This window comes from Heterodontus francisci, chromosome 28 (genome assembly GCF_036365525.1).
Source record: "Heterodontus francisci isolate sHetFra1 chromosome 28, sHetFra1.hap1, whole genome shotgun sequence".
In the NCBI taxonomy this organism is placed as follows: Eukaryota; Metazoa; Chordata; class Chondrichthyes; order Heterodontiformes; family Heterodontidae; genus Heterodontus; species Heterodontus francisci.
Genome location: NC_090398.1, coordinates 12,076,868 through 12,103,808, shown reverse-complemented (window position 1 = coordinate 12,103,808; position 26,941 = coordinate 12,076,868). Strand labels below are relative to the sequence as shown.

Sequence of the window (26,941 nt, the reverse complement as noted above, 5' to 3'; positions counted from 1 at the left end):
AGAGGGCAGTTAAGAATCGACCACATATCGAACAGACTGGGTACAAATGGCAGATTTTCTTTCCTAAAAGGCAATAGTGAACCAGGTGGATTTCTATGGCGGTTCATTCATTTCAGGATAAATATGAACGATGAGGCTCGTATTTCATTCCCGGTTTATTCACTAATCAAATTTGATTCCTCCCAGCTGCCACGGTGGGGGGGCGGGGGGGGCGGCGGGGATTTTGAACCCGTGTTTCCAGAACATTAGCCCTGACCTCCGGATTCCTAGCCCAGTGACAAAACCATTCTGCTACCATAACCCCTGCCAGCCGCCCCCCCCCCCCCACCCCGTTCCATGCCCAGTCTGTCAAACAAGTCCCTGCTATTCGAGGTGGCAGTTTCTCTGAGCGGCAATGCACAGTGAAGGCAGCCCGTGCCATCTCACCTGAAGCAGCGATCCGCACACGGGCAGCAGGAGCGGAAGAGGGTGCGGGCCATACCGGTGAAGGCACTGCCATCTGGAGGCTTAGTGATGAAGGCAGGGCTGGCAAGAAGGAAGAGCAGGAGCCCCATCGCCAGGCAGATGACGGGAATGATGTATCCGATGAAGAAGTTGATATTCTGTTGGACGTAAGACAGCAAGAAGAGGGAGAGGATGGCACCAATGTTGATGGACCAATAGAACCAGTTGAAAAAGCGTCGGACGGCTTCGGGTCCTCGGTCTGTCACCTGATTGGACGCCAAAAAAGAAAGACTTACTTTTCATATTGCGTCCCAAAGTCATTTACAACCAATGAAGCGCTTTTAAAGGGCAGTCACTGTTGGAGTGTGAGAAAGACAATTTGAGAACAGCAAGATCCCACAAACAGCAATGTGAGAACAAGCGGATAATCTGTTTTAGTGATGTGGGTTGAGGGGTAAAGATTGGCCCCAGGACACCGGGCAGAATTAACCCTCACTCGTCTCGGAAGTAGTGCATTTTTACATTCACCTGAGAAGGCAGACGGGGCCTCAGATAAACAACTCAATCAAAAGGCAGTGCAGCACTCCCTCAGTATTGACCCTCTGACAGTGTAGTGCACCCTCAGTACTGCACTGAAGTGCCAGCCTCAATTTTTTTACTCAGGTGGAAATTTCAGGATGTGCAAAATGTCTGATTTAAAAGAACTAAGAGATCTCAGATCGAGGTAGGGGCTGGAGGAGTTTCCAGAGATAGGGAGTGTTGTAGGGGCTGGAGGAGGTTACAGAGAGAGGGAGGGTTGTAGGGGCTGGAGGAGGTTACAGTGATAGGGAGTGTTGTAGGGGCTGGAGGAGGTTACAGAGAGAGGGAGGGTTGTAGGGGCTGGGGGAGGCGACAGAGATACGGAGGGTTGTAGGGGCTGGGGGAGGTTACAGTGATAGGGAGTGTTATAGGGGCTGGAGGAGGTTACAGAGAGAGGGAGGGTTGTAGGGGCTGGAGGAGGTTACAGTGATAGGGAGTGTTGTAGGGGCTGGAGGAGGTTACAGAGAGAGGGAGGGTTGTAGGGGCTGGAGGAGGTTACAGTGATAGGGAGTGTTGTAGGGGCTGGAGGAGGTTACAGAGATAGGGAGGGTTGTCGGGGCTGGGGGAGGCGACAGAGATATGGAGGGTTGTGGGGGCTGGGGGAGGTTACAGTGATAGGGAGTGTTATAGGGGCTGGAGGAGGTTACAGAGATAGGGAGCGTTATCGGGGCTGGAGGAGGTTACAGAGATAGTGAGGGTGGTAGGGGCTGGAGGAGGTAACAGAGATAGGGAGGGTGGTAGGGGCTGGAGGAGGTAACAGAGATAGGGAGGGTGGTAGGGGCTGGAGGAGGTAACAGAGATAGGGAGGGCAAAGCGATGGAGGTATTGGAAAACAGTGATGGTAGGGATGGTAACGCTAAAATTGAGACATTGCTGGACCAGGAGCCAGTGTAGGTCAGTGAGCAGAGGGGGTGATGGTGAACAGGACTTGGTGAGAGTTAGGACACGGACAGCAGTCTTTTGGATGACCTGAAGTTTATGGAGGGTTATATGTGGGAGAGCAGCCCAGAGTGTGTTGAAATAGTCAAGTCTGGAGGTAACAAAGGCATGAATGAGGGTTTCAGCAGCCGATGAGCTGAGGCAGTGGTGAAGACGGACGTTGTTATGGAGGTGGGAATAGGCAACGCCATATAAGGAAAGGGATATATGCCATTAAGTGGTGGAAGAATTCAACTCAAAAATGACAGATTGATAGAATAGCACCTATCAAAAGGAGGCCGTTTTTCCCATTGTGTCTGTGCTGTCCCTTTCGAAGAGCAAGTCTTCTCAGTCCCATTTGCCCTGCCCTTTCCCCAGATCCCTGCAATTTATTTTCCCCTTGAAGTATTTCTGCAGTTGCCAGTTGATGGAGTTGAGCCACAGTGACCCAGACAAAAGGCCAGCTGAACGTCCTTCCCAAGTGGAAAATGGGCAATATTATTTACCACTGTGTAACGTGACTGACTCAAGGCTGTCTTGCTGTTTGCTTCAAAACTTGGTTGACTTCAAACTGGTGTCAAGGCTAAAGGTACGTTGCACAATTGTTCCCATCCAACATGTGGGGGTGAGGGGGCTCCTATTTATTCTGGAGGACCAATGCAAAGTTAACTTAAACAGAAAGAGATCCAGGGCCGTGTGTATAACTGTGGTTCATTATGTGAGTGAAAACTCCTCATCTGCAACGCCTCAATTTTTAACGTTCTCCATCCTCGGATTCAAATCCCTACCAGGCCTCGCCCCTCCCTATCTCTGTAACCTCCTCCAGCCCCTACAACCCTCCCTATCTCTGTAACCTCCTCCAGCCCCTACAACCCTCCCTATCTCTGTAACTGCTCCAGCCCCTACAACCCTCCCTATCTCTGTAACCTCCTCCCACCCCTACAACCCTCCCTATCTCTGTAACCTCCTCCAACCCTTCGAGTTGTCTGCGCTCCTCCAATTCAGGCCTTTTGAGCCTTTCGCAATTTTCACCCTGGGCGGCCGTGCCTTCAGCTGCCTGGGGCCCTCAGCTCTGGAATTCCCTCCCTCAACCTCTCCACCACCTCTCTCCTCCTCCTTAAAACCTCCCTATTTGGCCAAGCGTTTGGGCCCCTGTCCTAATATCTCCTTGGGTGGCTCGGTGTCAAATGTTTGTTTGATAAGTGCTCCCTTGTGGCCTTTTACAACATTAAGGGTGGTATACAAATGCACATTGTTGTTGTTTACATTCTTCCTGCCCGTCACCTTATCTGCCCAAGGTCTTAAACAGAGCTCAATGCTCGGAACCTGTGCATCAGCTGATGTCGCTGTACCCTTTTGTAACTCTGGGTCGGTTATCATTTGACTCTTATAGACTGGATGTGACAGGTGGGATGGAAAGACCCCCATGGCACTGAGAGAAGCAACTGGTCTGAGTATTTTCCTCGTTCCTATTTGTGGGATCTTGCTGAGTGCAAATTGGTGCCATGTTTCCTCTGTAATAAAGAAGGTGGGGGGGGGGGGGGGCGGGGGGCGATGGTAACGTAGCAGTAATGTCACTGGATTAGTAATTCAGAGGCTCAGTCTATCCCCTGGGGGGCATGGATTCTAATCCCACCACGGCAGCTGATTGTATTTAACTTGAATTTAATTAATTAATTAATTAATTAGTCTTTAAATATACTCAAGAAGGAGATAGATATATGTCTTAATGCCAAAGGGATCAAGGGATATGGGGAGAAAGCAGGAGCAGGTTACTGAATCAGACGGTCAGCCATGATTTTTTTTTTGAACGGCGGAGCAGGCCCGAAGGGCCGAATGGCCTCTTCCTGTGCTGTTAAACCTGATGATCACAACAGTGATAAGATTTTGAAAGATATTTCATTGGTTGTGAAGTGTCCTGAGGTCCTGCAAGGCATTGGAAAAATGCAATTTCTTTATTCTACTTATTCTGAATTGGGCTATTCTCGAATCGATAGCCAGGAAACCTCCGAGGGCCCACCTTGAAGTGGCTTCTCGTACCGAGGGCATCATGCGACGAGTGATTTGTTTATTTTTTTTCGCTAGATAACTTCCACAAGTTTACAGCAAAACATTAAGAGAATGGGAATCTTTCTAGTTGGTGGAATGAAGTCTCTGTGTTTAACAATCTGGCTGACTGCATCTCAAAACTTGGCAATAAATCAAACTCAGGAACTAACTGCCGAGCAGTGGTTAGTCAGGCAGGAAATGGGTAGAGAAGACCGGCCAAGCACTGGCTGAACTATGTATCTCTTGTGTAACTTGCACCTGTGTAATGTTAACATTTCCTCAACATACACACACACATATATACGCAACAAAAACAAGAAATGCTGGATTCACTCAGCAGGTCTGGCCGCATCTGTGGAAAGAGAAGCAGAGTTAACGTTTCGGGTCAGTGACCCTTCTTCGGAACTGACAAATATTAGAAAAGTCACAGATTATAAACAAGTGAGGTGGGGGTTGGGCAAGAGATAACAAAGGAGAAGGTGCAGATTGGACCAGGCCGCATAGCTGACCAAAAGGTCACGGAGCAAAGGCAAACAATATGTTAATGGTGTGTTGAAAGACAAAGCATTAGTACAGATTAGGTGTGAATATACTGAATATTGAACATCAGCAAGTGCAAACCTGAAGAAAAACAACCTGAAAAAAAACAGTGGGTAAGCAAACTGAACAAACTAAAATGAAATGAAATAAATGCAAAAAAAGATTGTAAAAAATGTAAAAAGGAATGCAAAAAAAAGGAAGAAAAAATAACTAAAAATGACTAAAAATGAAAGTAAAGTGGGGGGCTGTCATGCTCTGATATTATTGAACTCAATGTTCAGTCCGGCAGGCTGTAGTGTGCCTAATCGGTAGATGAGATGCTGTTCCTTGACACAGACACATACAGACAGACACATACAGACAGACACACAGACACACACACACACACACACATATACGCACACAGACAGACACACACAGACACATACAGACAGACACACAGACACACACACACAGACATACAAACACATACAGAAATACAGACACACACACAGACACATACAGACAGACACACAGACAGACACACACACACAGACACATACAGAAATACAGACAGACACACACATATACACACACACACAGACATACACACACAGACACACACATATACACAGACACACAGACACACAGACACACACACACACACATGTACACCCACAGACACACAGATACACACAGACAGACACATATACACATACACACACACAGACAGACACACAGATACGTACACACACACATACAGACACAGACGCACACACAGATACATACACACATGACACTGACAGACAGATACACACACACAGATACACACACACAGACACACACACCGAGACACACAGACACCAGAAATGTTGGGGAACACAGGGCTTAAAGACAGGGAGGAACTGAAAGAAAACAGTATTAGTAGAGAAATGGTGTTGAGGAAAATGATGGGAGTGAAGGCCGATAAATCCCCAGGGCTTGATTGTATGCATCCCAGAGTACTTAAGGAAGTGGCCCTAGAAATAGTGGATGCATTGGTGGTCATCTTCCAAGATTCTGTAGACTCTGGAACAGTTCCTACAGATTGGAGGGTAGCTAATGTAACCCCACTATTTAAAAAGGGAGGTTGAGAGAAAGCAGGGAATTATAGACCAGTCAGCCTGACGTTGGTAGTGGGGAAAATTCTACAGTCCATTATCAAAGATTTTATAGCAGAGCACTTAGAGAACAGTGGTCTCCTTATCTGAGGAAGGATGTTCTTGCTATAGAGGGAGTGCAGCGAAGGTTTACCAGACTGATTCCTGGGATGACGTATGAGGAAAGATTGAGTCGGTTAGGTTTATATTCGCTGGAGTTCAGAAGAGTGAGGGGGGGATCTCATAGAAACCTATAAAATTCTAACAGGACTTGACAGGGTAGATGCAGGAAGGATGTTCCCGATGGTGGGGGAGTCCAGAACCAGGGGTCATAGTCTAAGGATACGGGGTAAACCTTTCAGGACTGAGATGAGGAGAAATTTCTTCACCCAGAGAGTGGTGAGCCTGTGGAATTCGCTACCACAGAAAGTAGTTGAGGCCAAAACATTGTATGTTTTCAAGAAGGAGTTAGATATAACTCTTGGATCTAAAGGGATCAAAGGGTATGGGACGAAAGCAGGAACAGGTTACTGAGTTGGATGATCAGCCATGATCATAATGAATGGCGGGAGCAGGCTCGAAGGGCCGAATGGCCTACTCCTGCTCCTATTTTCTATGTTTCTATGTCTGTTTTTAAGTGCGTGTGTTTTAAAGTGTGTGTCTATTTTAAGTGTGTGTGTTTAAAGTGTGAGTGTATCTGTATGTGTTTTAAGCATGTGCGTCTTTTAAGTGTTTGTGTATTTTTAAGTGTGTGTGTCTGTATGTTTATTTATCTGTGTGTTTTTTTAAATTATTCGTTCATGGGATGTGGGTGTCGCTGTCCAGGCCAGCATTTATTACCCATCGGTGGTGGTGAGCTGCCTTCTTGAACCGCTGCAGTCCATGTGGGGTAGGTACACCCACAGTGCTGTTAGGAAGGGAGTTCCAGGATTTTGACCCAGTGACAGTGAAGGAACGGCGATATAGTTCCAAGTCAGGATGGTGTGTGGCTTGGAGGGGAACTTGCAGGTGGTGGTGTTCCCACGCATTCCCTTGTCCTCCTAGTTGGTAGAGGTCGCGGGTTTGGAAGGTGCTGTCTAAGGAACCTTGGTGAGTTGCAGCAGTGCATCTTTTCGATGGTACACACTGCTGCCTCTGTGCGTCAGTGGTGGAGGGAGTGAATGTTTGTGGATGGGGTGCCAATAAAGCGGACTGCATTGTCCTGGATGTTGTCGAGCTTCTTGAGTGTTGTTGGAGCTGCACCCATGCAGGCAAGTGGAGAGTATTCCATCACACTCCTGACTTGTGCCTTGTAGATGGTGGACAGACTTTGGGGAGACAGGAAGTGAGAAACTCGCCACAGAATTTCCAGCCTCCAACCTACGCTTGTAGCCACAGTATTTATATGGCTACTCCACTTCAGTTTCTGGTCAATGGTAACCCCCAGGATGTTGATTGTGGGGGATACAGCGACAGTAATGTCATTGAATGTCAAGGGGAGATGGTTAGATTCTCTCTTGTTGGAGATGGTCATTGCCCGGCACTTGTGTGACGAGAATGTTACTTGCCACTTATCAGCCCAAGCCTGGATATTGTCCAAGTCTTGCTGCATCTGGACATGGACTGCTTCAGTATCTGTGTGTGTCTGTGTGTATGTGGTGTGCGTATGTCTGTGTGTATCTGTGTGTGTGTGTGTGTATCTGTGTGTGTGTTTGTGTGTACGTCTGTCATAAAAACATAGAAAATAGGAGTAGGAGTAGGCCATTTGGCCCTTCGAGCCTGCTCCGCCATTCATTATGATCATGGCTGATCATCCAACTCAGTAACCTGTTCCCACTTTCGCCCCATACCCTTTGATCTCTTTAGACCCAAGAGCTATATCTAACTCCTTCTTGAAAACATACAATGTTTTGGCCTCAACTGCTTTCTGTGGTGGTGAATTCCACAGGCTCACCACTCTCTGGGTGAAGAAATTTCTCCTCATCTCAGTCCTGAAAGGTTTACCCCGTATCCTTAGACTATCACCCCTGGTTCTGGCCTCCCCCACCATCGGGAACATAATCCTAACTGACTCAATCTCGCCTCATACGTCAGTCCCGCCATCCCAGGAATCAGTCTGGTAAACCTTCGCTGCACTCCCTCTACAGCAAGAACATCCTTCCTCCGATAAGGAGACCAAAACTGCTCACAATATTCCAAGTGTGGCCTCACCAAGGCCCTGTATAATTGCAGCAAGACATCCCTGCTCCTGTACTCGAATCCCCTCGCTATGAAGGCTGACATACCATTTGCCTTTTTTACCGCCTGTTGTACCTGCATGCTTACCTTCAGCGACTGGTGTACGAGAACACCCAGGTCTCGTCGCATATTCCCCTCTCTCAGTTTATAGCCGTTCAGATAATAACCTGCCTTCCTGTTTTTGCTACCAAAGTGGATAACCTCACATTTATCCACATTATACTGCATCTGCCATGCATTAGCCCACTCACTCAACTTGTCCAAATCACCCTGAAGCCTCTCTGCATCCTCCTCACAACTCACCCTCCCACCCAGTTTTGTGTCATCTGCAAATTTGGACATTTCATTCCCTCATCTAAATCATTAATATAGATTGTGAATAGCTGGGGTCCTAGCACTGATCCCTGCGGTACCCCAGTAGTCACTGCCTGCCATTCGGAAAAAGACCCATTTATCCCTACTTTTTGTTTCCTGTCCGCCAACCAATTTTCTATCCATCACAATACACTACCCCCAATCCCATGCGCTTTAATTTTACATGCCAATCTCTTATGTGGGACTTTGTTGAAAGCCTTCCGAAAGTCCAAATAAACCACATCCACTGGCTCCCCCTCATCAACTCTACTAGCTACATCCTCGAAGAATTCTAGTAGATTTGTCAAGCATGATTTCCCTTTTGTAAATCCATGCTGACTCTGCCCAATTGTACCACTGTTCTCTAAGTGCTGTGCTGTAGAATCTTTGATAATGGACTCTAGAATTTTCCCCACTACCGACGTCTGACTGATTGGTCTATAATTCCCTGCTTTCTCTCTACCTCCCTTTTTAAATAGTGGGGTTACATTAGCTACCCTCTCACAGTTAAAACACACACACACTTAAAAACAAAGACACATACACACTAAAAGCACACACACTTAAAATACACACACACACTTAAAAACACAAATACAGACATGCACACAGATACACTTAAAACAGACTCAAGCACCTAAAACACAGAAACACACACACACTTCAAAACACACATACACTTAAAACACACATAGATGCAGGTAAAACACACACACACACACTCTCACGCATATTCACACACACACACATTCTCTCACACATACTCATACACACACATACACTCTCACACGTATTCATTCACACACAGACACACACACACTCTCTCACACATACTCATACACACACACACTCTCACACATATTCACACACTCACACAGACACTTTCACACATACACACAGATACACACACATATTCTCACACACACACATATTCACACACATATTCATAGTCACACACACACTCTCACACATATTCATATATGAACACTCACACACTTATTCATATACACACACAGACTCTCACACATATTCACACACACACACACTCTCACACATATTCACACACACACACAAACACACTCTCACACATATTCACACACACACACACACACTCTCACACATATTCACACACACACACACTCTCACGCATGTTCATACACACTCACACACTCACACATATTCACACACACACACACTCTCACGCATATTCATACACACACACACTCTCACACATATTCACACACACACACTCTCACACATATTTGCACACACACACACACACTCTCACATGCATACACTCACTCTCACACATATTCATACACGCACACTCACACATATTCATTCACACACACACACACACACTCACACATATTCACACAAATACACACACTCACACATACTCACACACACACTCTGACACATATTCACACACACATACACTCTCACACATACTCACACTCACACACTCACACATATTCACACACACACATACACACTCTCACACATATTCACACACACACCTACACTCTCACACATATTCACACACACACACTCTTACACATATTCACACACTCACACTCTCAAACATACTCACACATATTCACACACACACACTCTCACACATATTCACACACACACACACACTCTCTCACACATATTCACACACACACACACACTCACACATATTCACACATATTCACACACACACACACACACACTCTCACACATATTCACACACTCACACTCTCAAACATACTCACACATATTCACACACACACACTCTCACACATATTCACACACACACACACACACACTCTCACACATATTCACACACACACACACACGCTCTCACACATATTCACACACACACACACACTCTCAAATACACACACACACTTTCACACATATTCGCACACACACACACACTCACACATATTCATACATGCACACTCACACATATTCATTCACACACACACACACTCTCACACATATTCACACAAATACACACACACTCACACATTCATACACGCACACTCACACATATTCACACACACACACACTCTCACACATACTCACACACACACACACTCTGACACATATTCACACACACACACACTCTCACACATACTCACACTCACACACTCACACATATTCACACACACACACACACACTCTCACACATATTCACACACACACTCACACTCTCAAACATGCTCACACACACACATACACTCTCACACATATTCACACTCACACTCTCAAACATACTCACACACATACACACACACACTCTCACACATATTCACACACACACACTCTCACACATATTCACACACACACACACTCTCACACATACTCACACACACACACTCTGACACATATTCACACACACTCTCACACATACTCACACTCACACACTCACACATATTCACACACACACACACACACACACACTCTCACACATATTCACACACACACTCACACTCTCAAACATACTCACACACATACACACACACACTCTCACACATATTCACACACACACTCACACTCTCAAACATACTCACACACAACACACACCCACTCTCACACATATTCACACACACACAGACACACACACTCTCACACATATTCACACACACACACACTCTCAAACATACTCACACACATACACACACACTCACATATTCATACACGCACACTCACACATATTCATTCACACACACACACTCTCACACATATTCATTCACACACACACACACTCACATCTATTCACACACACACACTCACACACACATACACACACACATACACACACACACTCTCAGATATATTCACACACACACACTCTCACAAATACTCACACACACACTCACACATATTCACACACACACTCACAAATCCACACACACACTCTCACACACATACACACACGTACACTCTCACACATATTCACACACACACACTCACACATAGTCACACATACACACACTCTCACACATATTCACACACACACACACTCTCACACATATTCACACACACACACACTCACATATTCATACACGCACACTCACACATATTCATTCACACACACACACTCTCACACATATTCATTCACACACACACACACTCACATCTATTCACACACACACACTCACACACACATACACACACACACTCTCAGATATATTCACACACACACACTCTCACAAATACTCACACACACACTCACACATATTCACACACACACTCTCACATACACACACACACTCTCACACATATTCGCACACACACACACACTCTCACACATATTCATACACACACACACACACTCTCACACATATTCACACAAATACACACACACTCACACATTCATACACGCACACTCACACATATTCAGACACACACACACACTCACACATACTCACACACACACTCTGACACATATTCACACACACACACACACTCTCACACATATTCACACACACACTCACACTCTCAAACATACTCACACACACACACACATACACTCTCACACATATTCACACACACACACTCTCACACATACTCACACACACACTCTGACACATATTCACACACACACACACTCTCACATACTCACACTCACACACTCACACATATTCACACGCACACACACACACACTCTCACACATATTCACACACACACTCACACTCTCAAACATACTCACACACATACACACACACACTCTCACACATATTCACACACACACTCACACTCTCAAACATACTCACACACATACACACACACACTCTCACACATATTCACACACACACACACACTCTCAAACATACTCACACATACACACTCTCACACATATTCACACACACACTCTCAAACATACACACACACACATACACACACACACACTCTCACACATATTCACACACACACACACACTCTCACACATATTCACACACACACACTCTGACACATATTCACACACACACTCACACTCTCAAACATACTCACACACATACACACACTCACACATATTCATTCACGCACACACACTCACACACACATACACACACACACTCTCAGATATATTCACACTCACACACACACACTCACACTCTCACACATATTCACACACACACACTCTCACAAATACTCACACACACACACACACACTCACACTCTCACACATATTCACACACATTCACACACACACTCTCACAAATACTCACACACGCACACTCACACATATTCACACACACTCTCACACATATTCACACACACACACACTCTCACACATAGTCACACATACACACACTCTCACACATATTCACACACACACACACACACTCTCACACATATTCACACACACACACACTCTCACACATATTCGCACACACACACACACGCTCTCACACATATTCATACAAATACACACACTCTCACATCTATTCACACACACACATACTCACACACACATACACACACACACTCTCAGATATATTCACACACACACACTCACACTCTCACACATATTCACACACACACACACTCTCACACACATACACACACGTACACTCTCACACACATACACACACGTACACTCTCACACATATTCACACACACACACACTCTCACACATAGTCACACATACACACACTCTCACACATATTCACACACACACACACACGCACACTCTCACACATATTCACAGACACACACACACTCTCACACATATTCACACACACACACACACACACACACTCTCACACATATTCACACACACTCACACATATTCACACACACTCTCATACATATTCATACACACACACACTCTCACACATATTCACACACACTCACACATATTCATACACACACACACTCACACATATTCACACACACTCACACATATTCATACACACACACACTCACACATATTCACACACACTCACACATATTCACGCACACACACGCACACATATTCATACACACATACACACTCACGCATACTCACACACACGCACTCTCTCACACATACTCATATTCACACACACTCCCACACATATTCACACATATTCACACACACACCCTGTGCCTTTGCTTCCTTGAGATTTGACGACTTTGAATGTTCTCCTGCTGGGCCTCATATCTGCCACCCTCCATGAAATTGACCTTAAACACAGCTGGCACTAAATCCCGTTCACCCATCACCCCAGGACTGACCCTCCAACCATGCAGCGCTCCCTCAGTCCTGACCCTCCAAATGTGCAGTGCACCCTCAGAAATGCCTCCTCCGTTAAAAGGCTTCAGGTGACTGGAAAGGAACCAGATCTGCTTTTGTTGTGATCTGGAATGCGCTGCCTGAAAGGACGGTGGAAGCAGATTCAACAGGAACTTTCAAAAGGAGAATTGGAGAAATACTTGAAGGGGATGAAAGTGCAGGGCTACAGGTGAGTCGCTGTACGGTGGGTCGGATTAGAAAGCTCTGCCACGGAGCAAACGTAGGCACGATGGGCTGAATGGTCTCATTCTGTGCTGTGTGATTCTATTAATGTAGGAATGAGGTTTAGTGGAAACCCCGTAAAGAAGCGACACCTTGAAGGTTTTGTGCATATCAGGGAGTGAGGTGTAAAAATATAGATATGCTTTGATTTTTTTTCCGTACAGATGGAGATGAAGGTAAGGATTATTGTTAAATCACATTCATAGATCAGAATTGTGTTTTCTCCCTAAGATCAGCTTCAGATTACATATCCATGCTGCCAGTAAGACTACATATTTCCACTTCCATAACATTTGCCGACTTCACCCCTGTCTCAGCCCGTCTACTGCTGAAACCCTCATTCATGCCTTTTTTACCTTTAGACTTGATTATTCCAGCACACTCCTGCCAGCTCTCACACATTCTACTCTCCGTAAACATGAGGGTATCCGAAACTCTGATCTCTGCGTCCTAACTCACAGCAAACCCCGTTCCCCGATCACCCCCTGTGCTCACTGACACACATTGGCTCCTGGTTAAACAATGCTTCAATTTTAAAATTAGCATCCTTGATTTCAACTCACTCCATTGCCCTCCCTCTCACTATCTGTAACCTCCTCCAGCTCCTACAACCCTCCCTATCTCTGTAACCTCCTCCAGCTCCTACAACCCTCCCTATCTCTGTAACCTCCTCCAGCTGCTACAACCCTCCCTATCTCTGTAACCTCCTCCAGTCCCTACAACTCTCCCTATCTCTGTAACCTCCTCCAGTCCCGACAACACTCCCTATCTCTGTAACCTCCTCCAGTCCCTACAACCTTCCCTATCTCTGTAACCTCCTCCAGCTCCTACAACCCTCCCTATCTCTGTAACCTCCTCCAGTCCCTACAACTCTCCCTATCTCTGTAACCTCCTCCAGTCCCTACAACCTTCCCTATCTCTGTAACCTCCTCCAGCTCTTACAACCCTCCCTATCTCTGTAACCTCCTCCAGCCCCTACAACCCTCCCTATCTCTGTAACCTCCTCCAGCCCCTACAACCTTCCCTATCTCTGTAACCACCTCCAACCCCCACAGCCTACCCTATCTCTGTAACCTCCTCCAGTCCCTACACCCCTTCCTATCTCTGTAACCTCCTCCATCTCCTACAACCCTCCCTATCTCTGTAACCTCTTCCAGCCCCTACAACCCTCCCTATCTCTGTAACCTCATCCAGCCCCTACAACCCTCCCTATCTCTGTAACCTCCTCCAGCCCCTACAACCTTCCCTAACTCTGTAACCTCCTCCAGCCCCTACAACCTTCCCTATCTCCCTAATCTCCTCCAGCCCCTACAACCCTCCTTATCTCTGTAACCTCCTCCATCCCCTACAACACTCCCTATCTCTCTAACCTCCTCCAGCCCCCACAACCCTCCCTATCTCTCTAACCTCCTCCATCTCCTACAACCCTCCCTATCTCTGTAACCGCTCCAGCCTTTACAACCCTCTCTATCTCTCTAACCTCCTCCAGACCCTACAACCCTCCCTATTTCTGTAATCTCCTCCAATTCTGGCCTCTTGACCATCCCCTGCTTTAATCGCTCCACCATTGGCGGTCGTGCCTGCAGCTGCCTGGGCCCTAAGCTCTGGAATTTCCTCCCTAAACTTCTCCACATCGCTCTCTCTCTCTCTCCCCTCCTTTAAGACACTCTTAACCCTATCCCATTGACCAAGCTTTTGGCCATCTACCCTATTATCTCCTGATGTGCCTCAGTGTCAGGTTTTGTTTTATAATACTCCCCTGAAGTGCTGTGGGTTTTTTTTTATGACATTAAAGGTGCTTTATATATTTAATTTGTTCTTGTTTAAACTGTGTGCTTCAAGATCCTGCGAGAGAGAGTGCTTGGCTTGGTGAATTTGGTGAGTGAGGGATTTCAGTGCACTGAATGAAGTGCTGCTGTTCTGATCTCTGCCAGAACGAGGAGTGATCCGAGAGCCGCAGTGGGAGACATTGAGACCTGAGAGCTGAAGCTAAGAGGCATTAATCGGGGAGCAGGTCGGTGATTGTTTGGTGAGTTTTAAGGAGCAGGAGTAGGCCATTCAGCCCATCGAGCCTGCTGTGCCATTCAATACGTTCATGGCTGATCATCCACTCCAATGTCTTTTCCCCACACTATCCTCACATCCCTTTCTGTCATTTGTATTTAGAAATCTGTCAATCTCTGCTTTAAACATACTCAATGACTGAGCTTCCACAGCCCTCTGGAGTAGAGAATTCCAAAGATTCACAACCCACTGAGTAAAGAAATGTCTCCTCATCTCTGTCCTATGTGGCTTCCCCCTTATTTTGAAGTTGTGTCCCCTGGTTCTAGACTCCCCAATCGGAGGAAACATCTCACCTGCATCTCCCCTGTCTATCCCTTTCAGTATTATATAGGTTTCAATGAAATCATCTCTCATTCTTCAAAACTCTAAAGAATACAGGCCCAGTTTCCCCAATCTCTCTTCATAGGACAGTCCCACCATCCCGGGAACAAGTCTGGTGAACCTTCATTGCAATCCCTCCATGACAATACGATCATAGAATCATAGAATCACAGACATTTTATGGCATAGAAAGAGGCCACTTGGCCCATCGTGTCTGTGCTGGCCGAAAAAAGTTCCATCCATTCTAATCCCACCTTCCAGCATTTGGTCCATAGCCCTGCAGATTACAGCACTCAAGGTGCATATCCAGACTCCTTTTGAATGAGTTGGGGGTCTCTGCCTCAACTACCCTTTCAGGCAGTGAGTTCCAGACCCCCACCACCCTCTGGGTGAAAACGTTTTTCCTCATCTCCCCTCTAATTTTTCTACCAATCACTTTAAATCTATGCCCCCTCGTCACTGACCCTCTGCTAAGGTGATATAGACCCTTCACCTCCACTCTATCCAGGCATCTCAAAATGTTGTACATTTCAATCAGATCTCCCCTCAGCCTTCTCTGTTCCAAGGAGAACAACCCCAGCCTATCCAATCTTTCCTCATAGCTGCATTTTTCCAGTCCCAGCAACATCCTCATAAATCTCCTCTGTACCCTCTCTGGTGCAATTACATCCTTTCTGTTATGAGGTGACCAGAACTACACACAGTATTCAAGTTGTGACCTAACCAATGAGTTATACAGTTCCAGTATAACCTCCCTGCTCTTATATTCTATACCTTGGCTAATAAAGGAAAGGATTCCATATGCCTTCTTAACCACCTTATCGACCTGTCCTGCTACCTTCAAGGATCTGTGGACATTCACTCCAAGGTCCCTCACTTCCTCTACACTTCTGAGTATTTTCCCATTAATCGTGTATTCCTTTGCCTTGTTTGATCTCCCCAAATACATCACCTCACGCTTCTCCAAGTTGAATTCCATTTGCCAGTTTTCTGCCCATCTGACCAGACCATCAACATCTTCCTGCAGCTTACAGCTATCCTCCTCGCTATCTAACACACGGCCAATTTTTGTGTCGTCCGCAAAGTTCTTGATCATGCCCCCTACGTTTACATCCAAATCATTAATGTATACACAAAAAGCAGGGGACCCAGTACTGAGCCCTGCGGAACACCACTGGAAACAGCCCTCCAGTCGCAAAAACACCCGTCAACAATTACCCTTTGTTTCCTGCCACTGAGCCAAATTTGTATCCGCCTTGCTGCATTTCCCTGGATCCCATGGGATTTTATTTTATTAGCCAGTCTGCCATGTGGGACCTTGTCAAAAGCCTTGCTAAAATCCATGTAGACCACATCCACTGCACTACCCTCATCTATCTTCCTTGTTAATTCTTCAAAAAATTTGATCAAGTTGGTCAAACAAGATCAACAAATCCATACTGACTGTCCTTGATTAATCCTTGCTTTTCTAAGTAACAGTTTATCCTGTCTCTCAGAATAGATTCCAATCATTTGCCCACTACTGAGGTTAGACTGAGTGGCCTGTAATTATCGGTCCATCCCTTGCTCCCTTTTTAAACAGAGGTACAACGTTAACAATTCTCCAATCCTCCAACACCTGGGTCCAGTAAGGATAGAAAATGATGGTCAGATCTTCCACTATTTCCTCTTTTGCTTTTTTTGAACAGCCTGGGGTACATTTCATCTGGCCCTGGTGATTTATCAACTTGCAAGGATGCTAATCCCATTAATACTTCCTCTCTCCCAATGTTGATCAGAACCAATACTTCAGACCCCTCTTCCTTAACTACAATATTTGCATCGTCCCCCTCTTTTGTGAAGACAGACACAACGTATTCATTAAGAACCATACCAATATCTTCCACTCCTACACATAGGTTACTTTTTTGGTCTTTTATGGGTCCTACTCTCTCCTTAGTTATCCTCTTACTCTTAATGTATTGATAAAACATCTTTGAGTTCACCTTGATTTTGCTTGCCAATATTCTTTCATGCCGTCTCTTTGCTTTTCTAATTTCCTTTTAGATTTCACTCCTCCACTTTCTATACTCCTCTCGGCTTTCTGTAGTATTGAGTTCTCGGTGTCGGACGTAAGCTTTCCTTTTCTGCCTTATCTTACCCTATAGGCTCCTTGACATCCATGGGACTCTAGATTTGGCCGTCCCATCCTTTTTCTTTGTGAGAACATGTTTACTCTGAACCCCCAAATCTCCACTTTCCACTGCTCTGATACTGATTTACCTTCAAGTAGCTGTTTCCAGTCCACTTTCACTAAAGCTCAGTAAAATTGGCCTTCCCTCAACTGAGAACACTAACTCCTGTTCGATCGTTGTCCTTTTCCATAATTATGTTAAAACTTATCCTTCCTAAGGTAAGGGGACCAAAATTGCGCACAGTACTCCAGGTGCGGTCTTACCAAGGTTCTATACAATTGAAGCAAGACTTCACTACTCCTGTACTCAAATCCTCACGCGATAAAGGCTAACATACCATTCGCCTTCTTAATTGCTTGCTGCACCTGCATGTTAGCTTTCAGTGACTTATTGACAAGGACACCCAGGTCGCTTTGTACATCTACACTTTCTAATCTCTTACCATTTAAGAAATACTCTGCACATCTATTCCTCCTACCAAAGAGGTTGTTTTTCCTCTCTAAAGTGGATCAGAGATTTACAGTAATCAGTGGTACTGTATTAAATTTGTAGCTTAACTAGTTAAACTATTTAATAAAACTACCAATTATTGAGTGATATTTCTCAACTTGAAACCCTAATTAGTTAAACAAAACACAATAAAGATGGCAAGGCAGGTGATGTGTCACAATCTGTAGCATGTGGGAGCTGGTGGACACCAGTGTAATCCACAGCAACCACATCTGCAGTAAGTGTCTGCCCCTTGAGGAGCTTCGGCTCAGAGTTGATGAGCTGGAGTCCAAGATTCGGACACCGCGATATATCAGGGAGGGGGAACGTTAGCTGAGGACATTGTACCAGGCGGCAGTCACACCCCTTAGGATAGAGTCTTCTGATTTGGTCTGTGGACGGGGACTGGAGGGTGTGACTACGAGTGAGGCAGTTATGGGGATCCAGAAGATAGCACTGGAGGAGCCTCAGCTTCTGCATTTGTCCAACAGGTTTGAGATTCTTGCAACCTGTGGGGGATGAGAGCAGGGATTGCAAGGAGGATGAGCAAACTGCCCACACACACTGTGGTACGGGTGCGGGGGGGGGGGGGGGGTCATTCAAGTGGGGGGTGTAAAAGGAGTGTAGTAGTAGTAGGGGACAGTATAGTTAGGGGATAGACACCATTCTCTGCAGCCGAGAGCGTGAGTCCTGAAGGCGGTGTTGCCAGGGTTATGTACATCTCCTCAGGGCTGGTGCGGAACTTGGAGTGGGAGAGGAAGGATCCAGTTGTTATGGTCCGCCTAGGTACCAATGACATAGGTAGGACTAAGAAAGAGGTTCTGCTGAGGGAGTATGAGCAGCTAGATTCTAAATTAAAAAACAGAACCACAAAGGTAATAATCTCTGGAATACTACCTGAGCAATGAGCAAATTGGCATAGGGTAAATAAGATCAGAGAGTTGAACGTGTGGCTCAGAGATAGCCATGGGAGAAATGGGTTTCAATTCATGGGGCACTGGCACCAGTACTGGGGAAAGAGGGGGCTGCACCATTGGGATGACCTTCACCTAAACCGTGCTGGGACCAGTGTCCTGGTGAATTGTATAACTAGGGCTGTAGAGAGGGATTTAAACTAAGTTCATATGAGGGGAAATTTGGAAAGTTAATGAGAAAGGACAAGGCAATAATGCAGGGTAGCGATACGAGTAATGATAACCTAAGTGTGTCAGAAGGGACAGAGTATACAGATATAAGATGGCAACTACAAATAATTTTAGAATAGGGAAAAATTGTAAAAAGACAGAATTAAAGGCTCTTTATCTGAATGCATACAGCGTTCATAACAAAACAGATGAATTGATAGCACAAATATAAATAAATGGGTATGATATGATAGCCAATACAGAGATATGGTTGCAAGGTGACCAAGGCTAGGAACAGAATATTCAAGGGTATTTGATATTTCGGAAGGATAGGAAGAAAGGAAAAGGAGGTGGGGTGGCTCTGTTACTAAAGGATGAGATCAGTAAAGTAATGAGAAATGATCTTGGCTTGGAAGGTCAAGATGTAGAATCAGTTTGGGTAGAGATAAGAAACAGCAAGGCAAAGAAGTCAGTGGTGGGAGCAGTTTATAGGCCACCGAACAGTAGCTGCACTATAGGACCAAGTATGTATCAAGAAATAATGGGGGCTTGTCAGTAAAGTACTGCAATAATCGTGGACGATTATAATCTTCGTATCGACTGGAAAAATCAAATTGGCGAAGGTAACCTGAAGGGTGAGTTCATAGAGTGTATTCGGGACAGTTTCTTAGAACAATATGTTCTTGAACCAACCAGAGGGAAGGCTATTTTAGACATGATAATGCGTAATGAGACAGGATTAATTAAGGACCTCATAGTAAAGGATCCTCTCGGCAAGAGTGATCATAACATGATGGGATTTCACATTCAGTTTGATTGTGAGAAATTTGGATCTCAAACTAGTGTATTAAATTTCAATAAAGGCAATTACAAGGGGATGAAGAGAGAGTTGGCTAAAGTGGTCCAGGAACATAGGTTAAAAGGTAAAAGATAGGAGAGAAGCAGTGGCAGACATTTAAGGAGATAGTTCATAACTCTCAACAAAGATACCTGCCATTAAGGAAGGAAGACTCTATGAGAAGAATGCTTCATCCATGGCTAACTAAGGAAGTTAAGGATGATATCAGACTAAAAGAGAAGGTGTACACAGCAGCAAAGATTAGTGGTAAGCCAGAAGATTGGGAAAATTTTAAAAATCAGTGGCTTAAAAAATAGTAAAGAGGGAGAAATTAGAGTATGCGAGTAAACTAGCAGGAAACAGACAGTAAAAGCTTCTACAAATATATAAAAAGAGAGTAGCTAAAGTAAATATTGGGGTTTAATTGCCCAGTTAAGGGCCTCAATTGGCGGCAGGGCAGGAAGGTTGTTCGCAGGCCTGCCCACTCCAGACTAAATGTGAGCAGCGGTGGGATGGTGGCGGGATTTCCCCCCTCCCCCACCGCCTCGATTTTATGCTCTCCGCACCTCTAAACCCGCCGGCGGGGAGAGCGTAAAATCCCACCCGAAGAGTCTGCAATATATAGATAGGTAAAGTGAGTGGGCAGATGGGGTATGATGTGGGAGAATGTGAGGTTGGACACCTTGGGCAGGAAGAATAGAAAAGCAGAGTATTACGTAAATGGAGGGAGGCCGCAGAATGCTGCAGTCCAGAGGGATCTGGGTGTTCTCGTACATGAATCACAAAAAGTTAGCATGGAGATACAGCAAGTAATTATTGCAAGGAGGACAGAGTATAAAAGTAGGGAAGTCTTGGTACAACTGTACAGTGCATTGGTGAGACCGCACCTAAAGTACTGCATACAGTTTTGGTCTCCTTACTTAAGGGGAGATATACTTGCATTGGAAGCAGTTCACTAGGCTGATTCCTGGGATGAAGGGGTTGTCTTGTGAGGAAAGGTTGAACAGGTTGGGCCTGTACTCATTGGAGTTTAGAAGAATGAGAGGTGATCTTATTGAAACATATAAGACTCTGAGGGGGCTTGACAGGGTGGATGCTGAGAGGATGTTTCCCCCACATGGGGGAATCTAGAACTTGGGGGAAAAGTTTCAAAATAAGGGGTCTCCCATTTAGGAAGGAGATGAGGAGAAATGTTTTTCTCTCAGAGGGTGGTCATTCTGTGGAATTCCCTTCCACAGAGAGCAGTGGGGGCTGGATCATTGAATATATTCAAGGCTGAGTTAGATAGATTTTTGATCAACAAGGGAGTCAAGGGTTATGGGGGGGGCAGACAGGAAAGTGGAGTTGAGATCACAATCAGATCAGCCATCGAATGGTGGAGCAGGCTCGAGGGGCCGAATGGCCTACTCCTGCTCTTATTTCTTATGTTCTTACCTTCTGATACACCCTACTGAGCCAGCGGCGCTTGAGATGGCTTGGCCATGTGAGCCGCACGGAAGATGGCAGGATCCCCAAGGACACAATGTACAGCGAGCTCGTCACTGGTATCAGACCCACCGGCCGTCCTTGTCTCCGCTTTAAAGACGTCTGCAAGCGCGACATGAAGTCCTGTGACATTGATCACAAGTCGTGGGAGTCAGTTGCCAGCGATCGCCAGAGCTGCTGGACAGCCATAAAGGCGGGGCTAAAGAGTGGCGAGTCGAAGAGACTTAGCAGTTGGCAGGAAAAAAGACAGAAACGCAAGGGGAGAGCCAACTGTGTAACAGCCCCGACAAACAAATTTTATCTGCAGCACCTGTGGAAGAGTCTGTCACTCTAGAATTGGCCTTTATAGCCACTCCAGGTGCTGCTCCACAAACCACTGACCACCTCCAGGCACTTACCCATTATCTCTCGAGACAAGGAGGCCAAAGGGAGAAAAGAGAGCGTCAGTACCATAACAAAAGACTCCAAGCTCCTTCACAGGAGGGATTGTCAAGCAGAATTTGACATCGAGCCACAAAAGGAGATATTAGGGCGGGCGACCAAAAGCTTGGTTTTAAGGAGGAAAGAGAGGTAGTGAGTGGAAGAGGTCTCGGGAGGGAATTCCAGAGCTTAGGGCCCAGGCAGCTGAGGACACGGCTGCTAATGGTGGAGCGATGGAAATCGGGGGATGGGGAAGAGGCCAGAATTAGGTGAAGGCAGACATCTTGGAGGACTGTTGGCCTGGAGGCGGGTACACAGATCGGCGAGCATAGGTTACAGCAATAGCCTGAAAACTCATCATGAGTTAGACAATGTATGCTTGAATAGAATCGTAGAATAAGGGTTGCCGCACTGAAGGCCATTCAGCCCATTAAACCCAGTGCAGCCAGTCCCAATGCCCCCTCCTTTCCCCGAAAGCCCGCAAACGTGACCCTTTCCGGTATTTATTCAAGCTCCTTTCAAAAGCCCCGATCGATACTGCCTCCACCACACTCTCAGGCAGTGCATTCCGGATCCGAACCACTCGCTGCGTGAAAACGTTTTTCCTCATGATGTCCATGAATCTTTTGCCGTTCCTCCTTCCGCCAATAGGAACAGTTTCTCTCCATCTACTCTGTCCAGACCCTTCATGATTTTAAACACCTCGCGACCTTCTTGAAGGTGAACAACCCCAGCTCCTGCATTCCAATACATGTATCTGAACTCCCTCAGCCCTGGAACCATTCTAAGAAATCTTGTCTTTACCCTCTCTAATGCCTTCACATCCTTCCTAAAATTCCTCAAATTGTTTTCTGGATGACATAAGTAAGGGATACGAAGCAAATCTCAGCTCCGAACTTCGGTTAAATTCAAGGAGAGCCACCTACACAGGAAATTGCTCACGATTCCCGAGAGGAGGATATTGAGAGGGGTAGAAGAGGTGAGAGACTTTGGAGTGCCTGTCCACAGGTCCCTGAAGGTGGCAGGACAGGTAGATAGAGTGGTGAAGAAGGCATATGGAATGCTTTCCTTTATTGGACGAGCTATAGAATTCCGTTCAATGTAGTTGGATGATCAGCCATGATCATAATGAATGGTGGAGCAGGTTCGAAGGGCCGAATGGCCTACTTCTGCTCTTATTTTCTACGTTTCTATGTTTCAAAAGCAGGGATGTAATGCTGGAACTGTACAAAACGCTGGTTGGGCCACAGCTGGAGTATTGCCTACAGTTCTGGTCACCACATTACAGGAAGGACATAATTGCTGTGGAGAGAGTACAGAGGAGATTTACAAGAATGTTGCCAGGGCTCGAAAGTTGCAGATATGAAGAAAGATTGGATAGGCTCGGGTTGTTTTCCCAAGAACAGAGGAGGCTGAGGGGTGACTGAATTGAGGTGTACAAAACTATGAGGGGCCTAGATAGAGTAGACAGGAAGGACCTGTTTCTCCTTGCGGAGAGGACAATTACCAGGGGGCACAGATTTAAGGTGATTGGTAGAAGGATTAGAGAGGACATGAGGAAAAACATCCTCTGTCGATTATCTTAAATCTGTGTCCCTCTGGTTACCGATCCTCCTGCCACTGGAAACAGTTTCTCCTTATTTACTCTATCAAAGCCCTTCCTGATTTTGAACATCTCGATTAAATCTCCCCTTAACCTTCTCTGCTCTGAGGAGAACAGTCCCAGCTTCTCCAGTCTCTCCACATTGACTGAACTCCCTCATTGTGGCGCAGTGGTTAGCACCGCAGCCTCACAGCTCCAGCGACCCGGGTTCGATTCTGGATACTGCCTGTGCGGAATTTGCAAGTTCTTCCAGTGACCGCGCGGGTTTCCACCGGGTGCTCCGGTTTCCTCCCACAGCCAAAGACTTGCAGGTTGATAGGTAAATTGGCCATTATGAATTGCCCCTGGTGTAGGTCGGTGGTAGGAGAATTGAGGGGATGTGGTAGGAATATGGGACTAATGTAGGATGAGTATAAATGGGTGGTTGATGGTCGGCACAGACTCGGTGGGCCGAAGGGCCTGTTTCAGTGCTGTATCTCTAAATAAAAAATAAATAAATAAATATCCCTGCAACATTTCAGGTCAATCTCCTCTGCTCCCTCCCCGGGGCCGTGATATCTTTCCTGAAGGGTGTGCCCAGAATCAGACGCAAATACTCCAGCCGAGGCTGAACCATGTGTTTTATAAAGATTTATGATTACTTCCTCGTTCTTGCGCTCTACGCCTCTATTTATGAAGCCCAGGTCCCATACGCTTTATGAACCACTTCCTCAACTTGCCCTGCCCCGTTCAATGACTTGTGCCTCTCTTCCCCCAGGTCCCTCTGCTCCTGCACCCCCTTTAGAATTGAATTGTTTCCGTTATTACAGGGGGCACTGAGCATCTGATAGTTAATTCCATTCACTGTGATGGAGATAAATATCAGACACTGGGTCAAAGGGGCGGCTGATCCAATACTACCCGTTTTGTGCGCAGCCTGAGAGGGATTTCTACCCCCACGGATTCACACGGCACAGAAGTAGCCCATTCTGCCCGTCATGCCTCTGCTGGCTCTTTGAAAGGGTGATCCAATTAATCCCACCCACTCCCGCTCTATCCCCGTAGCCCTGGAAATGTTGTTCCCTTCAAGTATTTCTCCAATTCCCCTTTTGAAAGTTCCTATTGAATCTGCTTCCACCGTCCTTTCAGGGCAGCACATTCCAGATCACAACAACTCACTGTGTAAAAAAACATTTCTCCTCACCTCCCCCTCTGGTTCCTCTGCTGATTATCTTAAATCTGTCCCCCTCCGGTTACCGACCCTCCTGTCACTGGAAACAGTTTCTCCTTATTTACTCCATCAAAATCCTTCCTGATTTTGAATGTCTCGATTAAATCTCCTCTTAACCTTCTCTGCTCTAAGGAGAACAATCCCAGCTTCTCCAGTCTCTCCACATTAACTGAACTCCCTCATCCCTGGGACCATTCAGGTCAATCTCCTCTGCTCCCTCTCCAAGGCCTCGACATCCTCTGTAAAGTGTGGTGCCCAGAATTAGACACAAACCTCCAGCTGAGGCCGAACGCAGTGTTTTATAAAGGCCTTGCTTGCTCAGATCAAGGACTATCTCAGGGAGGGACAAACTAGAAGGCAATGGAATAAATCATTGAGTCTCACCTGATCTGCTCCGAACGGAGTGATGTTGGACCTAACGCATCCGACAGCCAGCCCGATGATCACCAGGCCCAAGTACACAATCCCCCGGCAGTACTGCTCCCCGCTTCCGCCCGGGTCCCTCAGCGTCACCGACTCCGAGCCGTTCCCGTGGGCGGCCATGTTGCCCCCTCCCGCCCTGCCGCCCGTCCGGTTGCCGCAGATGAGGGCCCTGGTCCTGGGCTCGGCGGTCAGGGGCAGGACCAGCATCCCAGCCAGGTAGAGGGCCAGGCCCGCCGCGATGGTCCTGAAGCGGCCCAGCTGGGCATCGGCCAGCCAGCCGCCGAAGGGGGAGACCAGGTAGGCCGCGCCGGTGAAGACCAGGCTGGCGCTGGTGGCTTTGGGGCCCTCCCAGCCGAAGGCCGAGCCGTTGAGGTAGAGAACCAGGTTGCCCACGACGGCGTAGAAGGCCAGACGCTCCAGGGCCTCGACCGTCAAGATGGCGCCGCAGGCCAGCTTGCGCCCTTCGAAGGCTGAGGCAGCCCGGGAGCGCTCCTCCGCCCTATGGCCCAGGAGAGGCTTCGTCTCCCCTTGGTGTTCCATCGATAGCGCTCTTTATCTCTCTCCCCTCCCAGTCCTCCTCAGCCGCTCCCTTCGGTCGTGTCCCCGACGCATTTCTCTCTTTAATTTTGAACCTCTTCCAGTCACTGCTTCCTCTTTTCAGACGACCTATTTGTCTAGAATCCAGTCACGTGGGCCTGACCACATCAGGAGGTCTGGTACCCAGACAGAGTGAGAGAGAGAGAAATGGGGAGGGAGGGGGGGGGAGATCGGGGCGGGGGAGGATGGGAGGGGTTGGGGTTTAATAATCGCAAACTGAAGAAGCAATCCATTCAGATTTTTATAGTGCGTCCGGACACTCTGCAAATCGAGGGAAAATGAGGATAGGGTGAGGACGTAGAGTTGAGGTAGGAGGTCAGTCACGATCGTATTGAAAGGGGCAGCAGGCTCGAGGGGCTGAATGGCCTACTCCTACTCCTATTTCGTATGGTCTTTCCTGATGGGTGTAACCTCTCAGCTCTGGCGCCATTCCTTGTGAATTCTGTTTGCGAGGGGTCGAAAAGCTGAGATTTCTC

The 26,941-nt window shown here is 46.5% G+C and overlaps 1 protein-coding gene across 1 annotated transcript in view; it reads right to left on the bottom strand.

Annotated features, from left to right (window-relative positions):
- LOC137385093 (solute carrier family 15 member 4-like) overlaps window positions 1-26,526 on the bottom strand; it is a 74,159-nt gene extending 47,633 nt beyond the window's left edge. Inside the window, exons 1-2 of the mRNA XM_068059851.1 lie at window positions 25,830-26,526; window positions 427-710 (exon numbers count right to left, since the gene is read on the bottom strand). Coding sequence (XP_067915952.1) covers window positions 427-710; window positions 25,830-26,408 — 863 coding nt within the window. The 5' untranslated portion in view covers window positions 26,409-26,526. The remainder of the gene's footprint in view (window positions 1-426; window positions 711-25,829) is intronic.
- Between the last annotated feature and the right edge of the window lie 415 nt (window positions 26,527-26,941).